This window comes from Temnothorax nylanderi, unplaced genomic scaffold (assembly GCF_030848795.1).
Source record: "Temnothorax nylanderi isolate EJ_2023f unplaced genomic scaffold, tnyl_v1.0 TNYL_tig0471_pilon, whole genome shotgun sequence".
In the NCBI taxonomy this organism is placed as follows: Eukaryota; Metazoa; Arthropoda; class Insecta; order Hymenoptera; family Formicidae; genus Temnothorax; species Temnothorax nylanderi.
In genome coordinates this window covers 1,870-23,086 of record NW_027249533.1, presented here as the reverse complement: position 1 = coordinate 23,086, position 21,217 = coordinate 1,870, and the positions used below count along the sequence as shown (strand labels likewise).

Below are 21,217 nucleotides of genomic sequence, written 5' to 3'. Positions count from 1 at the left end.
AAATACGACGGGAGTAAAAAAACAGTACCAAGTTTTTTTACAAGAAAAACTTATTCATTTTATTTTAATTAAATATTTTTATTTTGTAATGTTACCTCTTTAATTCTTTGTGATTAAAATGATTCTTTGTAATATTATAATTTTATTAAGGAGAATTAAAGCTACTACTACTTGAATTGGGATAGAAAGACCCTTGAATGGAAACACAAAGATATGTACCACTTGGGGTTTATTTTTTAAAAGTAGTTGCACAACAATTATTTTTTAAAGCAATATATATATTCTCTTTGTAATTAGCGCAATTTAAAGATTTCATATATTTTTTGGAATACATATTACTTGCGTTGAGCTAAATAACGCAATTTTGTGATATAATAATTCTGTTAAGGAGAAATTAAAGCTACTATCATTTAGGTTAAATTTTTGGATTTATACATATCACTTAGGTTAAGTTAGGTAACGCAATTTTGTGATATAATTTTGTTAAGGAGAAATAAAGCTACTACCACTTAGGTTGGATTTTTGGATTTATAAAATACATTGTGTGTACTTGGCACTTTTTTGAAAAAGGTAATTTTGTACTTATATTATTATACAATAAAATTGATTTTAATAAATTAAGATATTAATTGTATTGAATTAATTATTTAATTTATTGTCCAATTATTATTAAATAATTAATAACATCTAAAGTTCTTATATAGTTTGAACAAAATTCAATTGAATTTGGAAACAAAATTGCATGTTTTTATGAATATTTTCTTCGAATTTAAATCAATTTTGATGAAAATATTCGTAAAAAAACATGCAATTTTGTTTCCAAATTCCGAAGAGACGCCAAACGAAGAAGAGACGGCCATGATGGTCAGCGACAAGGAAGATGCAGCTGACAACCAATCAGCGTTAGCGTCTCTCAACACGGAAGATTCGATCTACGAATCAGCGTCGAGTATGGAAGTGGAAGAGGAAAACATGCAAACGTCGGCTTTCACGGCCAAAGAGCGGGACAACGTAAACAGTATCTGTGCGAAGGTCATTGCAAAGAGAAAAGAAGGAAATAATAACGAGAAAACGGTGGAAGAAGAAAGAAGGATGCAGGTAGCAAGGTAGGAGGAATACCTTAACTGTATGGTAATATTGAGGAAAATGAGCGAAATTGATGCATCCGAGATTACGGGCCAGAGACAAGATAAGTTTGAGGAAAGTTCTAGCGATTCTTTTAAGTTAGTATTGAAGCTTAAAAATGATAGAACTCAAACGAAAAGAGGTAAGAATTATTTTAAAATATGGAAAATGTTAATGAGAAGTAAGATTTTTTCGGAAGAAATTATGATGATAACTTATACGTCAGCGCTATGTAGGTTTAATAAATGTAATGAAGCTAATATATGTTTAGAGACAGTGAACCGGCTTTCGGAAGAGGTTGGCATTACAGCCAATATAGAGCAAAGAGGGAAGAAATTTGTGGACGTAATCACGGACTGGCCGGACAGCGTAGTGGATCTCTGGGACTCTATAGACGATCACAGTGAAATAGAAAGAATAGGTTGCATGTATAGGAAGAAGTGGGACAAAGAGACCAAGAAAATGATAGAAAAGGATACAGGAAACATAATTGTTACATTTAAAGGAGATAGAGTTAGACAAAGGATAGATCTATTTGGAAAAAGGACATCAATCAAAATTAGGCCTTACATAGCGGCTGTAAAACAGTGCTTCAAGTGCTTTAGGTTTGGACATATCAAAGCTGTATGTAAGAGTGAGGAAAGGTACATAATATGTGGAGACTTGGAACATGGTAAATGTAATAGAATGACAAAATGTAGAAATTGCGTAGGACAGCATAGGTCCACTTATAGAGCATGCACAGTCTACGAAAAGAATAAAAATATTAATGTGATAATGGGGTACAATAATGTATCTCGTAAGAAGGCGGAGAGAATATTAGTAGGCCGAGAAATGAACAGGATACAAGATTATGACAGGTGTGAAAAGCCTAAGGAGTGGCCGAAGTTACCGTCACCAAAAAGAGAAATAGATAGAAGCGATATACCTTCAACGTCAAGGAAAGTGATTCAGTATAAAGATGAAGGAAATATCTTCAAACAAAGAAGAGCTTTACCACGAAATTACAGAGTAAGGGCCGCCTCTGATTCAGATAGGCACATGCGAGATAAGGATAAAAATTGTTATTATAGACGATTCAACAACAGAGAGGAAGAAGTAACGAAGGATAAAAGAGGCTTAGCTATTAGACAAGGGCACGAGGATAAAGAAGCAAAACAAAGAGAAGAAACCTGGGAAAGTGAAGTATCGGAGGAGGAAGTAGATGTACATCCGCAAGGAAGAAGGGAAAGTTTAACACAGAAGATTCCTCCAGGGCTTAATACGAACAAGACATTGTTATTAACCTGGCTGCGAAACTAAAGTTTTATTCAGACCAGGATTGGAAATTCAGAAGAATTATACAGGAAATGGTTAAGGGATCCGAAATAAAAGAACTAGGGATAAGAAATCAAGAGGATGCCATTAGGACTAGGGAAGAAATATTACAAAGGAAGAAGGAACCAGAACTAGCAGAAAAAACAAGGAAACAGAGAATCATCGTTCATGAAATAAAGAAAGAATACTGGAGAAAAGATGGACGAGGAGAGGTACGGGATGGTACACAACCTGGACCATCACGCCATCTCCCACATGATAATTTTCAGCATGTTTGCATTAAAAGTGGTGGTTTGGAATTGTAGAGGTGTACAAAATAAAAAAAATAAGATAAAGCAAAGGATACAAGACTATGACATTATGATTATAACAGAAACTAAGTGTAGTAAAAACAATATATATTTTTCTGATTTTTCAGGATATAAAACGTATAATAAGAAGAGTATTGATAATAGCGGAGGAGTGGCAATTTGCATAAGGGATAATATTGAGTTTGAGATAATATCTGGATGGGGCAAAATGTAGACGAGAGATTCAATATTATAGGAGTCCGATTGAAGAACACAACTGAGAAAATAAATGTAATAGCAGTATATAGAAGACCGGGAAACACCCTCTCGAAGAACGCATGGGAAGGAATCTTCAAATTCGATAATAAAGGTCTGCAAACGATATTTTTAGGCGATTTCAACGCCCATCATACATCATAAAATTGTCTAGATACGGACGTCAATGGCGAGAGATTATGGGAAATGATGTATAATCAGGATTTCATATGCGTCAACGAAGATACGTTATCTAGATTGGAGAAGGTGGATCACGCCTCTTCTTTATCTGATATTCACTACTGCAAATTACTATGACAACATAGAGTATGAACAACTAAATGATACATAGGAATCGGATCATTTTCCCATAGAAATGAGAATAGTGACAGAAATAGGAAGTTATACTAAGAAGACAAATAGAATATCAACTAAGAAAACAAGATGGAAGGACTTCAATGATACTATGCGTAAACTACTCGAGGAAAACAACGGGAATATTAAAGAGATACTACAAGGAGAAAATGTCAATAAAGAAGAAAGATATCGTGCCTTTACAGAAGTATTTAGAAAGACAATTGAGGTTATTTCGGGCAATGAGAAGAAAGCAAAAAGATCGACAGATGAAGATAAGAAGAACAAAAAGAACAGCAGAGATAATCCAAAAGGAAGATAAATTTCTTGGTGGGACTCTGATTGCGAGGAAGCTATTGAAAAGAGGAAGATGGCATTAAAAGAATTTAGAAGGAAAAAGGACCTACATTCATTTATTGAATATAAGAAAAAAAGAGCTGAGACGAGAAAAATAATTAACAGTAAGAAAAGAGAAAATTTCAATGATTTCTGTGCGTCGATCAATAGATTCACCAGCCCAGCATACGTGTGAAACACAATGAGAATATTCAAGAATGTGAGGAAGAAGATAAATTGGATTAGCTGGATACACAAAAATAGGGAAGAGGAAATTAGAAGAGAGATCGAAGAATTAGTTCCTCCGAGTGCACAGACAGAGATGAAAGGAAGAACCGGAGAATCATACAAGGAAGAATGTTTAGAAGGACAGTTCATTATGGATGAAATGACAAGAGCTCTTGAGATGATACGAAAAAATACTGCACCAAGAAGAGACGGATCGAATATAAAATCTTGAAAGAAATGACAGAAGAAATAAGAAAAGTACTACTGGATATATGCAATAAGGTTTGGACAACGGATTGGTTCCCGGAAGATTGGAGAAAATACCAGATTATGTTTATTGACAAGATAGGCAAAGAGAAAGTGAGACCGATAGCACTATCCTCATGTGTCGGGAAAGTTATGGAGAGAATGGTGAACGAGCGGCTTGTCTGGTGGGCAGAACGAAAAAATAAGCTAGCGAGAGACCAGAATGGCTTTAGGAAGGGACGCTCGTGTGCAGAAAATTTGGTAAAGCTAACGACAGACATCAGAAACGGTATGTACAGAGATCAGTATATTTTGGCAGCTTTCTTGGATGTATCATCGGCTTACGATAACGTCGTATATAACGTACGGAGAAATTGAGCAAACTTAAATGCCCAAAGGATATTTTAAAATTTATTAGTAAATGGCTATTTTACAGAGACACAGAGTTTATTGTAAATGGGCAGGAAACAGAACATAGGAGAGTCTTTAAGGGTCTTCCACAAGGGGCAGTACTTAGCCCGATCTTATACTCTTTATATACATGTGATGTTACAAATAAGGATACAGTTCGAGTTTGATTCAGTGCTATTTGCGGATGATATAGCTGCGTATGTTATAGGTAGTAATAAAATAGAGAATAAGCGGAAATTGGAAAAGGCTGTGAATAGTATAAACGTTCAATTAAATGAATTAGGATTACAATTACAACCCAAAAAAAAAAACAGTTTTAGTAGAATTCTCCAAACATGGAGGATGGGATAGAAATATGTTTATAGAATTACAAAATACTCGTATATATATATATATATATATATATATATATTCAAAAAGAAACGAAACTGGGGATATGGTTAGACAATAAATTAAGTTATCACAAACAAGTTCAAGAGACAAAAGGCAAAGTAAAAAAGGCGAATTCTCTAATGTCATATTTAAAAAAAAATCGAAAGGTATGGAAGTTAGCACAGCGTTGATGTTATACAAAAGTTTGGTTAGGTCCATAACGGATTATGGCAACTTTAATACTTTCCCAAAGAAGAGGCCCAAAAACTAAAAGTAGAAAGAGCGTAATATTTAGGAATACGTACAGCATTAGGATATAGAAATAGTACCCCGAATAACATGATAGTGGCGGAAGCGAAAGTCACACTGTTAAGAAACAGAGCGGAACTACTGGCAAGAAATTTTTTAAATAAAATTAGCGTATACGGAGAGAGAGAGAGAGAGAGAGAGAGAGAGAGAGAGAGAGAGAGAGAGAGAGAGAGAGAGAGAGAGAGAGAGAGAGAGAGAGAGAGAGAGAGAGAGAGAGAGAGAGAGAGAGAGAGAGAGAGAGAGAGAGAGAGAGAGAGAGAGAGAGAGAGAGAGAGAGAGAGAGCGCATCAAAGAATTGATACAACATGAAGACTTTGCGAAATACAGACATCCTATGCACAAGAGAAGCATTATAGGAGAAACATGGAGAAGAATAAAATGGTGTAAAAGAAAGACTGGAGTAAGAAGAAGATTTGAAATATTTGACATGGATTATAGAGCAGTTACAGAAAAAATCCCAATAGATCTAACTACAGGATATTGGCGTAAGAAGCAATGGAGCACGGATAAAGGTCTTTTGGAAAAGATTTAAGTTAAGCACGCGCGCACACACCCGTACCCGCACACGCACCCTCACCCGCACCCGCACTCGCGCACGCACACATGCACACACACACGCACACAAAACACTCTTTCTTCCCCCTTTTCCCTCTCCCCAACAAATCTTTCACCAGTACATTTTATGATATAGCATATATCTCATCCGAATTTCTGTAAATACACCACGTTTATGCTCAATTTTCAAGGTGTTTCCCAAGCACCACGAACTTTTTATTAGCTTTATCGTATTCAGGAGATCAAGATCTACAAAAAACACTATTTTTTTTACTTACACCTTTTTGGGCGAAATTCGTCCCTTTTTTAACATCCTCCTTTTTTGCACTTTATTTAACTTACCAAAATATATTTAAATCAGTTCTGCGACCGCATTTTGATGTTATACTTTTTCTCTTTCTTTGATGTTATACTTTTGCTCTTTCTTTAAATGTTTATTTCAATTTTCACAGATTTTCGGCTATTTTTCTCGATTATCTAAAAATCTAGACGTGATGGAGCAAAACGGTTTACGAATTCGGATTCAGTGACCCAAAATCTATAAGAAACACCTACTCTGATCCCAGTTGCTTTTCAAAAAAATTTTTTTGTGTTCCTGTGTAATTAATAGGATAGGGTAGGTAGTCCAACAATGAACCATGTACAGAGGCTTATATATCTCTCTCAATTATTAAGTTGAAGATCTGTATTTTTGCATACAGTTCATAAATTTAGTTGGCTACATATTGTATAAGATAACCCTGGCGAAAATGAGAAGTTTCGTAAACGTTTCTTTGGCGTTTACGTGAGCGTTTGCGGGAGTTTGTTGAGAGTTTGGAAACGGTCAGTAAAGATTTCATAAAGCGGAAATTGGCACACTGCAGCGTTTAAAAGGCGTTTGTACATAGCGTTTTTTATCTGTTAAGCATTTAATAGGCGTTTACGGCTACGGTTCACTTGACGCTACAAATGCATCGAAGCATTTCTCTTCTCCTTTCTTTCAATGAAAAACAAGTAAAACGTGTGCAAGTAGAAACTTGCACATTGCTTCCTCATAGTTTTAAAGTGTGCAAGTGGAAACTTGTCTTCGCTCACAAAGCTCCTCTATGAGGAAGCTTGTATTTTATTCAATGTATAATTATTAGTATTTATTTATTTTGGCTTCCTCATAGAGGAAGCTTTGTGAGCGAACTTGACTGTTTTTTTAAACAGAAATTTTAAAGAATTATTGATTAATTAACCAAATTTTTTTAAAAATGTCCAGAATAAAAAACAATATACTTTTTATAAATTTAAATTTATAATTGAAATAAAAATTTAAAAAATATGAAAAATTTTTTCTTCTTTTCTTTATCGTTATTTTTCGTTATTTCCCGCTGCTTATTTCTCCGCTGCTTTTTTCTCAGTAGCTTATTTCTCTGCTGCTTAATATCAACTTTCTTTTAATAATAATCTATATAATACTTGTTCTTTTTTAAGAAAATTTGTACTTTTTGTAGAAATGTTTGTGTTGCTCTAACTTTCGCAAATTTTTTTATATCAGTCTATTTCTAATTTTATTATATTCTTCAGTATTTGTTAAAAAAAATAATAACGACTTTTTCATATATTTATATATATTTTTTTTTTAAATAAATATTTCGGGACGAACTTCTGATTTGAGCAGCAGTAAAATCTGAAAGTGAGTAAACAGCGAAGTTAGAAAATACTCAAGACAAAGTAAAATATATTGATTAAAAATTCCATATAAAAAATGTGTATTATCGAAAAAAAAAACATTAAGAGAAAAAGAACCCCTTTACCGATCATCACCAAATTCAATACAAACCTTCCTTGAACAAGACTATCGATTAAAAAAAAAACAGCCCGATATCTCAATATTTACGGAAGTTAAAGCAACCACGGACATTTCTAAAAAAATTTAAAATTTTTTAAAAAAAAACCCCTGAAAATTTTTTTAGAAAAATTAAAAAAAATTTTTTTTAAAAAGACCCTTTTTATCGATCATCGCCAAATTCAATATCAACCCTCCTTAAACGATACTCTATCAATTAAAAAAAAATTAAGCCCAATATCTCAATATTTGCGCAAGTTAAAACAACCACAGACATTTTTAAAAAAAGTAAAAATTTTTTTTAAAAAGAACCCCTTTACCGATTATCGCCAAATTCAATACCAACCTTCCTTGAATAATACTCTATCGATTAAAAAAAAAAAACAGCCCGATATCTCAATATTTGCGGAAGTTAGAGCAATCACGGACATTTCTAAAAAAATTCAAAATTTTTTTAAAAAAGAACCCCTTTACCGATCATCGCCAAATTCAATACCAACCTTCCTTGAATGATACTCTATCGATTAAAAAAAAAAACAGCCCGATATCTCAATATTTGCGGAAATTAGAGCAACCACGGACATTTCTAAAAAAATTCAAAATTTTTTTAAAAAAGAACCCCTTTACCGATTATCGCCAAATTCAATACCAACCTTCCTTGAATGATACTCTATCGATTAAAAAAAAAACAGCCCGATATCTCAATATTTGCGGAAGTTAGAGCAATCACGGACATTTCTAAAAAAATTCAAAATTTTTTTAAAAAAGAACCCCTTTACCGATCATCGCCAAATTCAATACCAACCTTCCTTGAATGATACTCTATCGATTAAAAAAAAAAAACAGCCCGATATCTCAATATTTGCGGAAATTAGAGCAACCACGGACATTTCTAAAAAAATTCAAAATTTTTTTAAAAAAGAACGCCTTTACCGATTATCGCCAAATTCAATACCAACCTTCCTTGAATGATACTCTATCGATTAAAAAAAAAACAGCCCGATATCTCAATATTTGCGGAAGTTAGAGCAATCACAGACATTTCTAAAAAAATTCAAAATTTTTTTAAAAAAGAACCCCTTTACCGATCATCGCCAAATTCAATACCAACCTTCCTTGAATGATACTCTATCGATTAAAAAAAAAAAAAAACAGCCCGATATCTCAATATTTGCGGAAATTAGAGCAACCACGGACATTTCTAAAAAAGTTCAAAATTTTTTTAAAAAAGAACGCCTTTACCGATTATCGCCAAATTCAATACCAACCTTCCTTGAATGATACTCTATCGATTAAAAAAAAAAACAGCCCGATATCTCAATATTTGCGGAAGTTAGAGTAACCACGGACATTAAATCTACACATACACACACACAGACATTTTTTTTTAGGCGATATTTCGACGTTTTACAACTATCTGAACATATTGGCAGAAAAAACTCAAAAACCAATCTCTTCGTTGGTTTCTTCTACCCCTATTTCATATATAATTTTTTTAAATTTGGTTGACTTAAACCCAACTTAAATGCAATCGAAGGTTCATATACGAAATTCACGAAAACAAAGCTTCCTCTATGAGGAAGCAAAAGAGAAGAAGAACATTTCAAAGCATTTTTAGCGTCAAGTGGACCACAGCCTACTTTTATCATTGGAAACTGCATCCAGCCTCTATTGAGCGTTTAACGAGCGTTTACTCTTGTCGTTAGAAGAATAATTTTTATTAATGATAATGGAGGTTTCGAAACCAAATCTACTTTTCGCCTCACAGGGGGTCTGCTTATATACGCGGCTGGATGTATTTTAAATGCGAGAAAGATGCGTCCCTATGTGTACACAATGAACCCTAGCCATTTTTGACAATAAACTACATGTTTTATACTGTGAATTATTAGGGTTATTTTATTTTTACCATGTTTTAAAATGTTTATTTAGGGAAGAGATAATTGTAAGACATGATATGTAAGGTTAGGATAGTATAAATTTAAATTAAAGCCAACTTAATTATATATGTTATATGTTTTTATTATTTGAACCTTACAATCAAAATTATTATTTTTAATCAGACTTTTTCTCACTTAAATTATTATTTATTGTAGCAACTAGTCAGTTTAATAAGACTTATAACACAGATAACTAATCAAAAACAAAATGGTTTATTATAGACCATATAACATTTTTTATGATAATCTTTAAAATAATACGGTAAAATAATACAATAGAAAAAGTTGCTTACAGAATTATAAAAGCCAAATATACACAATAAACTATAGAATAATGAAAAAAAATGATAGATATAACAACATAAACATGAAAAACACGTAAAACTTACAAAAAAACTTATGTTAGTTTGTCACCCAAAATTCACAAAATGTGACCTCAAATGGCCGTCCTTCGCGCGATCTGCCGGCCGATTGAGGAGCCGAAGAGGGGTTCAAATGCGAGTCGCTGCATGACAACAGCACAATCTGACAACGTCACATTTACGAAATATCGCAATAGTTCATAGTGTACTACTGGTTCATTGTTGAACTACCCTACATAATTATACATCGGACGTTTCTATTGTGCTTTGAGCCATCGATCTTCAGCGGTAACAATAAAATCAAAATAATCTCACGTTCTCCGGCGAGAAATAACCCGGGAAAAAAGATTATATTGTGACGTGACAAGTCGCGTCCGCTACCCGGACGGGCTCGGCCGAGGGGAAATTCGGGGGTGCTTCCTCGCTCGGAGCGGGGGAGGGCGATTGCACCGCTTCGGCGGAATTAGTAATTAGCATACTAAGCTTATATTTTAAGGGGATTGCCGGTGATGACCGGGTATCTTGTGTAATGGCCTTGAGTCGCCACGAGGGAGGAATCGGAAGACACATCCAAGGAAACGACCGAGGGACGTGGCTGTCAGTCGGGTCACGCCCGGACCTCCCCGCAAGCGCAACGTCAAAGGCCGCCGTATGAAATCCGACCCCGAGCTCGGCCACCGCAGAAGTTTGAAACCGAAGAACCCCGGGGGACGCCCTGTCGTAATGTCATGGAGACTAGGGTGCAGCAGTACGGCCCAGGGAACGTGCATAGCCCTGTGGCCGCCACCCCGAGGGGCTGCCGGTGGACGTGGCCATGGCCCGGCCAGCCTGGCCTACGTAACGCCGGCCAAATAATAGCGGCCCGGACAGCCGGATTATTTAAAAGGGCCGCGCGAGGCGAAGTCAGTTCGAGCCGCGCCGCAGGAAGGAGCGGCATTAGGTGCATGGGAGCGCGCTCGGATCGGCGGACACTACAAGCGGTGCGCCACTGCGCAGGCGCGGGGAACCGGCGCGATCCCGGCGGGCCATTGTCTCCGCACTGTCGTGCCGGACCGGGACAGAGAAGCATCCTTCGACGACCGAGCCAAAAGCTGCCAAGGACATCGTTTTCTGTAAGGTCACCACTCTGGCGTCCCCGCGGTGAAGAGGATTCGTTCGAGGCGCTGGCCTCGGTTTCCATCGCGTGTCAGTTACCTTGGAATATCTGGCGATACCTGTTATCTGGAGAATGAGCGCCCATCGCTACCTTGTGCTCTACCTTGTCGAGAAGACTGGTTTGGAATCCACGAAGGGGCCTCGCCGAGAACGAATCCTCGAGCAAGTAGAGATCAGGTACGCCCTCCCCGGGAACACCGTCACGGCCGACAGTCACGTTGCGTGTTCGGTCAATCGTGTTAAATGTTGTGGAATAATCGTGGTAAAGATTAGAGTCGCGATCGCGTAATTCGTGTTGCGGATTCGGGCGGTCACGCGGTAATTTAGTGAAAATGCGTTTCGCGAGTGGCAATGTATATTTGGATGGCACTCGGTTTCGCACTTAGTGTGTTGGCGTGAAAGTAAGTCGTAGAGTACTCGGGCCCGCAAGGAGATCGAATATTGTGTCTTACGTTAGGTAGGACCGTAGAGTCGTCGGGATTGGTGCGGTGCCGTGGAATCACCGGGTTTCGCGGGAAATCTCGGGATTAGCGTGGCTAGCCGCGGAATCGTCCGCGGCTTAGGTCGTTTTGTGCTTGGGGATATCCGAGGCGAGGACGATCGTCTGCCGTGATCGGCAAGGCGAGATCGCCCGCCGAAAGTAGGTATTATTTGCGAGGCCGATCGCCTGTCGGCAGGGCCGATACGGCGAGATCGCCCGCAGTTATTGCGTCGTACGTGAATCGTGGTGGCTTGAGCACTCGTGAGACTGCGTGAGTAAATTCGGTACAGTGGCGTGGTTCGTTGTGATCCGAATCTTTGTGTGAATGCGTTGTTGCGTTGGATTCGTTGGTGCGTATCCGGTATTTCGTGTTAAATGTTATCGCGTCTTTGCGTGTAGACGTCGTTGCGTTGGATTCGGGAATATGCGTAAGAACTAGTCGGTATTGCGCGGTAGGTTTGTTGCGATTCCATTTTGAGTAGCGCGTTCGCGTGGAAGGCGGTTCGCCGCATTTATATTTGTCCGCATATCTTCCCTGATGTCCCTGCGTATCTTTTACTGATTTCGACGATACTATATCTGTTTCTAATTCCAACTATACTATATCTTTTTCTGATGTTTCTAATTTCAACTATGCTATATCTTTTTCTGATTGATTTGGATTATATATTATTCTATTTCTGTTAAGTTGTGTATAATTAATTGCGTCACGCCTCCTCTCCAAATCTCCAGAAAAAAGAAACTACGCCCTGAGGTATCGCGTTAGGTATTGGTGCTAAGGTATTGTACGGTGTTGCGAATAGTCGCACCTGGCGTCCATTATATCACGTTCATCTGGCAATTATCTGCGGGCATCCGCCCGCGTTACCTTTTCGTCTCTCAACCTAACTTCGCGTTTTGTAAATCCGCGACTGCTCTCCTCCGGATAGCGAGACCGTGGGAAATAGCGTCGCAATATATAATTATATATATAAATATATATGATTTATATATATGTGATTATATATAAAATTATATGTGATTATATATGAAATTTGGTACTTTATATAAAATTATACATGGGTCCATATATCGTTATATATACACGGAGAGAAAAATCAAATTATTTTTACGTGATAATTTTTCACCTTAAATTTCTATCTATTTCTCATGTTATTATCCTGTGAATTAAAGTATTTTTAACGTGTTTGACAGCTATCTTATACTAAGTACGCTTGTCCTAGGATTATTACTCGAAATAAATCTTTATTTAATAACAACGCCACTATAAAAACAGCAGACGCTCTGCCTCTTTAAATTTACATGCGACCCACCGGATTTTACCATGTCGCTCATGTAAAGTCTCAGCCGCCTAGCACCATGGATCCCTAGTATATACGTATTTTTACTAAACGCCCACCGAAAAATGTCGTGGGTCAATAGTAACTGTAAGACAGCTAAATGACACGCATTGGTGGCGACGCTAGTAACTAAATCAGGTGGCGACGCTAGTAATTAAAACTTGGTAATCGTATGATAATACATATATCTATAAAGCTTTTCTAATAAAAACAGTATCCACCTTCTAAAAACATGAATTTTGTAGGATAAGAAGTTGAATTTATTGTAAATATAACATGAGAAAAGTATAAGGTATTTATAATACAGGTTCACATAGTATTACGACTTGATTTTTCTCTCCGTGTAGGCATATATAATTCCAAATATAACTATAAATATTACCCACAGAGCAAAATATATCACCAAGATATCTAGAAGATATCTGAATGACGGAATATCTGATTGCGCAAGATATCATGAGAATATATCAGAGACATCTCCAAGATTATAAAAAGCCATGATAATTTTATCTCAGATATGATATTTGATTCTGCATATATGTCGCATATCTATGCCTCATTTAAAAGCAGATATGTTACATACAACCCAAATAGCAAGAAGAAAAGAAGAATTCTTTTTAAATTCTCGATTTATGAAATTCTTTTTCCGTATTTATTCCGTATTTTTTTCCGTATTTATTCTCTGTTCTAAAATGATTCTTAAGAGTTCATAAGAAATTCATTTTTATGTCATCAATTCTGAGTCTTTCTTCAAATATAAAAGAAATTCTTTTCATAAAAATTCGCAATAAATTCAAAATTATGCATCAATACTATTCCAATATTTTGCATTTTGCCATCTCTGCACTGTATGATATCTCGGAGGCATCACGAAAAATATTAGAGCCAAGTATCTCACAGGTTCGCCTTTTATCCCAGTGCGTAAGGATTTTTGCTTACGAGAAGGTACTGGCGCATGTAGCTGCGTCGCGGCAGCGCATGTTACTAGCACTTGCCCGAGCAAAAATTTTCTAAGTCCCCTCGCGACATGTTGATTTCGTGTCGCGATCGTTACCTCCGGCGCAACCCCAGCAAAAGTTTTTTAAGTCTCCTCACGGCGAGTTGCTTTCGCGCCGCGGTCGTTACCTCCGGCGCCGCCCGAGTGAAAATTGTTTAAGTACCCTCGCGGCGTCTGGCTTTCGCCGGGACGAATCGGTATGGCGTCCAAGTCCTCTCGAATTGTTTTATTGGCTACAAATAAACTTGAGTTGATCTTTATAAAATATAAGAGCTAACTATAAATCGACCATATATTCGAATGCAAATGTTGCAGAGATGTCTTTTTCAAAGATATAATGTGATATCGAGTAATGATGTTCTGCAGATATTCTGTGAATATCTGAAAATAAGATATCTCAGATTTGACTTAAAATTGTAGGCATAAAGATATCTGGCTATATCTCAGATATATTTTGCTGTGTGGGTAACAATAGATCATATATGCACTCATGTATGGGGATACATATAAGATTCATATGGAAGTATATATAAATCTTATATGATTATATATAATTTCATGTAGTGTTATATACAAAAAGCAAAATTTCCGTACTTATATATAATTAAGACAACAATGTACTCAAAAGACAGTCATGATTTTAAATGACAACTACCTCGTCCGGCTCAAACGGTAACTGACAAGAAAAATCTCCCAGATGTTCCTCTCCGATTTTAATGAAACTTGGTGCATTTATAGAAGGGATAAAAATATTTGATATTTTTTTATCAACATGTTTAAGGAGTGAAATCAGCCCTCGAAAATCGTTTTTCCAACCAAATTTTCATCTTTCGGCTATAAACAAAACTTGAGAACTTAAGTCGCCAGTGAATAATTAAAAATTAATCAAGGTATGCTGATCGACCCAGCTGGCCAAATTTTATTGATAAAAAAAAACGCTACGTTTCGACCGTAGATTCCGGTCCTTTTCAAGCGTATATACACAACTTACAAATATTAATTAGTCAGACATAATGCCCAAACTACGCCGAATCTAAAAACTAAACGACAAAATTGAGCACTCCGCAATAAATATGAAAAATATATAAAAACTCCATAAATGATTGTATAAACCAGAAACTTACATATTTGTGCGTCGAAATTAAAACGATAAAATATTTGTCAAACGGCATGATTCGTTAGATGTTTGTGTCATGTCAGAGCCGTGCGGTGGTAAAAGTTAAACTGATAAACTTGACAATATAAAACAGACTAGTGCCGTTAACAATAAGCAAGGGCGTAGAGAGGGAAGTTGCGAAGAAGAAGAAGGCAATTATGTTTCTTTTATAATATGTTCATAGAGAACGTTAAGGTTCTCCGTGACCTTTTGTAAATTAATGGTGTCGTCAAATTTTTTAATAAAAAGTTTCTTAGTATGAATAGACACGTTAACCATATCGACAGATGTTTCACAAGAGAATTTATTGCTTGCAAAAAATTCTTACGGGATAATGATGATGTCCTTGTCACCAAAGCTGACAAAGGCCAAGTAACTGTCATCTTGGATAAGAACATGTACAATGTAAACTAAATGACTGAAATGCTTGATGACCAAACTACTTACAAAAAATTGAAGAAAGATCCGATAAATAAAATTACATCCAAAATTAATGAATTGGTTAAATCTTGGCATGACAATGGCATCATCAGTGACGGTGTATATAGGAAACTTAATTGTACTAATGGAAATCTACCGAGAGCCTACGGACTGCCGAAAGTTCATAAAGCTGGCTTCCCGTTACGCATTATCGTCTCAGCGTTGGGAAGCCCGCTCTATAATGTTGCTAGTCTCCTCCAAAAGATTTTACACTAGTCGATCCCAAAACCTAAATCACACATAAAAGACAGTTGGTCCTTTGCGAGGTACATTAATAACAAGGAAATTAAAGATGACGAAATACTTATTTCACTAGATGCTACGGCACTATTTACGAACATTCCTAAAGATTTAGTTCTAAAGGGAATAGAAAAGAGATGGTACCACATTTCCAAGAAGACTGACCTCAATTTACCACAGTTTTTACACGCAATTGACCATATTTTATCGTCCACTAGTTTTAGTTTCAATGGTGAAATTTATGAACAAATTTTCGGCAGCCCTATGGGATCTCCTTTATCTCCTGATGCTGCTGATATCGTTATGGATGACTTAGAGACGCATTGCTTAAACCTCTTAAATTTTAATATTTCGGTATTTTTTAGATATGTGGATGACATTTTTGCGGTTGTCCCCAAAACGAGTGTGGGCTTGATATTAAAGGTTTTCAACGAGTATCATCCCAGACTCAAGTTCACGTATAAAATAGAAACGAATGCGTCACTCAACTTCCTTGACACGACTGTTATCAGGAACGGTAATACACTGATAACTAATTGGTATCGAAAACCGACGTTCTCGGGATGATACATAAACTTTCACTCTAACCATCCATTAAAATATAAATTAAATACTATTACTAGCTTAGTGGATCGCGCTATTTTACTTTCTGACGAAAAATTCCATGACTGTAATATTAAAATAGTTAAAGAAATTTTGAAGAACAATAGTTTTCCTAAACAAATTATTAATAAACACATTGCTAAACGTTTAAACATTCTCAAAACACGTAACACTACACATAACACTCTCGCTGACAATAATATAATTTTTTATTTAAAGAACTGCATACCGTTACCTTATATCAAAAGGTTGAGTGATAGCATTTGTCGTACGTTAAAAAAGCTCCACATTACTACCTTGTTTACAGTTCCTAAAAAACTTGACTGCTTAATTAAACGAGGTAAAGATAGAATTGATGATCTGAAACAGACCGAAGTAGTATACAAGATTAATTGCAAAGATTGCAATGCTACATATATTGGGCAGACTAAAAGACATCTGTGCACGCGTCTCAGGGAACACCAGAGCGATATCAGAAAACACACTAGCAAGCATTCTGTAGTAAGTGAGCACCGAATATCCTATGGGCACGATTTTGATTGGGGAAAACCAGAAGTAATACATAAAGAGAGACAGATCAGAAAGAGGGAATTAGCGGAGATGTTTTTTATTAAAAAATTTGACGACACCATTAATTTACAAAAGGACACGGAGAACCTTAACGTTCTCTATGAACATATTATAAAAGAAACATAGTTGCCTTCTCCTTCTTTGCCACTTCCCTCTCTACGCCCTTGCTTATTGTTGACGGCACTAGTCTGTTTCATATTGTCAAGTTTATCAGTTTAACTTTTACCACCGCACGGCTCTGACATGACACAAACATCTAACGAATCATGCCGTTTGACAAATATTTTATCGTTTTAATTTCGACGCACAAATATGTAAGTTTCTGGTTTATACAATCATTTATGGAGTTTATATATATTTTTCATATTTATTGCGGAGTGCTCAATTTTGTCGTTTAGTTTTTAGATTCGGCGTAGTTTGGGCATTATGTCTGACTAATTAATATTTGTGAGTTGTGAGTATATACGCTTGAAAAGGACCGGAATCTACGGTCGAAACGTAGCGTTTTTTTGATCAATAAAATTTGGCCAGTTGGGTCGATCAGCATACCTTGATTAATTTCGGCTATAACTTCTGAACTAACAAGCATAATAGAGTAATTTCTTAAATGTACAAAATATACAGAATTTCGAAAGCTATCCACTGGTATAAAAATTAATTTTTTTGTATAAAAAATATAAGTTATAAAACTCATTTTATTTTTCCACTAGTGGACATAAAACTTTTTTTAGCGGAAAGGTTTTATTTACAGAAAAATGTGTGATAATGCAGTTTTGTTCTATATGCTAGGAAAAAAATTTATTTAACTGCGCGCGATCAGCGAAACTGCGAGCCGCCAGCGCCGATCGCGTTGCACTGATGATGATGTGAACCTAGCGCCCAACTTTATAAAAAATAAAAATGGTTAATGTAGTTCGTTCGTACTCGTTTGTAGTGCTTGTTATTTCGTTTGTATGTACCTCAAAAGATTCGGAGATACAGCGTTTTTCAGACCTCATAAAATTTTCATAAATTCTACAATATATTTTAATGTTATTCTTATTTTGCACTGCTTAGATTCTTTACATGACTATAAACTTTTATCAATGAATAAAACTTTTAGATACTATCGCGATGTTGATCCTGGCACTGCGGTGTATCGTTCAAGATCATCGGCATCGCAACCTTCATCACATCGTTCGTAAACCGTCAATGGAGCTGGCACGACAGCAAAGGCATGACGGCAGTTTTGGTGACCTGCGTAATACCGTGTTGGTGATGCAAGCGCTAGAAGAAGTCGAAAATGAACCGGCCGATAACTGGAATAGATCTGCAGCCTTAACCTGGCTGATCAATCAGCAACAACCAGATGGTTCGTTTCACGGCAATGTCCATGCCACCGCCGAAGCAATGTTAGGTGTTGCGCCGCGTGGATTGGCCAGCATTCGAGCTCTTGACTGCGGACAGGGTTTATCGGACAATTCACCACCTCGTCTGACTACAAGCAACAGTAAATCATTTATTATTATATTACAAAGTTTCGAAACAAGCACTACAACCTTCTAGCTAGAACTGAGCTGAACGTGGAGCAGTACTACTGTACGCGCAACTCGACCACAGAACACGATTAAAAAATGCGACCGTTCTTTTAATGAAATAAATGCAAATCAAAACAATTTAAGACATTCTTAATAGTGCGATTTCAGAGTACAGAAAAGAATCAGTATAATGTTTTATCTTAAACAGTCGTTTAGAGGTGCGTCATATACAGGATGTTTCAAAACCCTTGTTACAAACTTTGAGGGATGATAGGATTCAGTGAAAGTATCGTTTTTTATTAAGCAACCTCTGTCCTCCGACACGGCAACGCGTCCTGGCGCCTATCGCATGACATGCACGCTCTCCTGACCTCAACCCTCTTGATTTTTACCACTAGGGGCATGTCAAAAGTACTATGTAGATACGTCACCCCCCTTGACATCAGGAAGGAACGATTGACCAGATCAATAAAACGTTCACCAAATCAGGAACAATTCTTTCATTTTTGAAAATGTAAGGTGGTTGCGCCGTCAGGTCAACGTTGCGCAGATGTAATAAGTACAATGAAGTAAGGAAAAGACACTTGGAATATCTTTTGTGGTGTTGTTGGTCCAGGTTGCCCCTTACCGTTGGATTGCCTACCGATGGATGCCAGGATTCCAGGACGCGTAGCTCCTTAAGAACACGTCAAAGGACAGGAGTTGCTTAATGAAAAACGATGCTTTTATCAAGTCTTACCACCTCTCATAGTTTGTAACAAGGGTTCTAAAACATCCTGTATAGTGACGTTTCGTTATCGGTTAGCGGGAAATTACTACAGTGGCGCATAGTAGCCAAAGGATTAACTTTTCAAAATAATTATTCGATTTAACATGGATATTAAAAAATAATTCCGCTAATTCTGAGGCATAATATAAGAATAATTTTCGGAAATATTTCAAACGCGCTGAAAATTATAATAAAATCCAAATACTGCGACCAATTATTCTTATTGAGACAAATAAAATAATGTAATGGGATGCAAAGACATTGAAGCAAAAATTATCTTAAATAATTTAATTAATATTCTAATGTATATGGGACATTCCACGTCAACCGGACCACCGCTGCGTCCAAAAATTGCCGCGATGGAATGAGACGTGTGACGGCTCAAAATGTTCGTTAGGACAGTGCTTTTCAAAAGCCATGTGGCCTGTCCGAAAAATCCAATATGGCGGTGCCGATATGGCGCTGAAAATCTGCTGACATGGTCCCTGATCGTAGGAAATCTTTGATCCACTAAAAACACCTGGAATGACTCCAAAATTACTATTGGGGAGTTTTCAAGGCCGGTGAACATTAATCCGTACCTAAATTCTCGAAACTTTATATGGCGGATCTAATATGGTCACTACATATCTCAATCCATCGTTTATCACAATATGTCCTTTTCCACCGTGAAGATTACTCAAAATGTCTTCTAATTCCTTATCTGCAGGTTCGTAAGGTCAATGAATATGATCTTGGAGTCCAGAGGTATGCGTAATACAAGATGGCGAATCCAATATGCCAGCGAAAACACCTGCAGTTCCGTTATAAGCTCAGCCGAAGCAGAAGAAAACTCTAAATAGCTCGAAGTCGACCACGTGTGAAGCGACGACGTCAATGACCATGCGTTTATAGCCACAATAGGGAACGCCAACAGTTCGCCACAAACAGTCGTGAAAACAACTGATGAAAAACTGCTTGTCGTGATGATAATCACCTAGCGACTGGAAGGGCACCTAGAAATAGCAGGAATTCGAGTATCCTAAGGTGCTGTATAATCTCACAAAGAAGACTCGACTGTGCTCAATGTAAAATTTTGATACTGAATAATAATAGGTTCAAAAGTGCTTCAATAGAGTTTGGTGTTCCCTATTCTGGCTACAAACTCATGGTCATTAACGTCATCGCTTTACATGTGGTCGACTTCGAGCTATTTTGAGTTTTCTTCCGCTTCAGCTGAGTTTATAACGAAACTGCAAGTGTTTTCGCTGGCATATTGGATTCGCCATCTTGTATTACGCATACTTCCAAGCTCCAAGATCATATTCATTGACCTTACAAACCTCCAGATAAGAAATTAGAAGACATTTTGAGTAATCTTCACGGTGGAAAAGGACATATTGTGATAAACGGTGGATTGAGATATATAGTCGCCACATTGGATCCGCCATATAAAGTTTCGAGAATTTAGGTACGGATTAATGTTCACCGGCTTTGAAAACTCTCCAATAGTGATTTTGGAGTCATTCCAGGTGGTTTTGGCACGTAAATCAAAGATTTCGTACAATCAGGGACCACGTCAGCAGATTGTCAGCGCCATATTGGCACTGCCATATTGGATTTTTCGGAAAGGCCACATGGCTTTTGAAAGGCGCTGTCCTAACGAACATTTTGAGCCGTCACACGTCTCATTCCATTGCGGAAATTTTTGGACGCAGCGGTGGTCCGGTTGACGTGGAACGTCCCATATACAGATGATTAACAAAAGTTAGATTAGATTACATTGGATTAGATTTTGGATCGGATTATTGGATGCAGATAAATATAATTATACTTGTATAAATATATATATTTTTAAGTTTAACGACAAACATATTTTACTTCTATACAACTCTCAAATTTTTCATTACATATCTAATAGCACTTATAACTCAAAAGTTGTCGCGCTCTTTTTATATTGTTCTTTGCTGTGAAAATAGGTAAAAATAGTTGTTAAATTGCATTACTAAAATTATCG

The 21,217-nt window shown here is 36.8% G+C and overlaps 2 protein-coding genes across 10 annotated transcripts in view; both read left to right on the top strand.

Moving 5' to 3' along the window:
* Nucleotides 1-18,590, top strand: part of LOC139783131 (uncharacterized protein CG3556) — a 55,585-nt gene extending 36,995 nt beyond the window's left edge. For all 9 annotated transcript variants that reach the window (XM_071722262.1, XM_071722261.1, XM_071722264.1 and 6 more), the window contains one exon: nt 18,038-18,590. In XM_071722262.1, coding sequence (XP_071578363.1) covers nt 18,038-18,480 — 443 coding nt within the window. In that variant the 3' untranslated portion in view covers nt 18,481-18,590. The remainder of the gene's footprint in view (nt 1-18,037) is intronic.
* On the top strand, nt 240-10,227 carry LOC139783130 (uncharacterized). Its single transcript, XM_071722260.1, has one exon. It carries the CDS (start codon nt 1,129-1,131, stop codon nt 2,425-2,427), a length of 1,299 nt encoding a protein of 432 aa, XP_071578361.1. The 5' UTR covers nt 240-1,128; the 3' UTR covers nt 2,428-10,227.
* Nucleotides 18,591-21,217: the final 2,627 nt, after the last annotated feature.

Bases quoted from the DNA above. Each gene is read 5' to 3' on its own strand.
- LOC139783130 (XM_071722260.1), top strand. From the start codon at position 1,129: ATGGTAATATTGAGGAAAATGAGCGAAATTGATGCATCCGAGATTACG.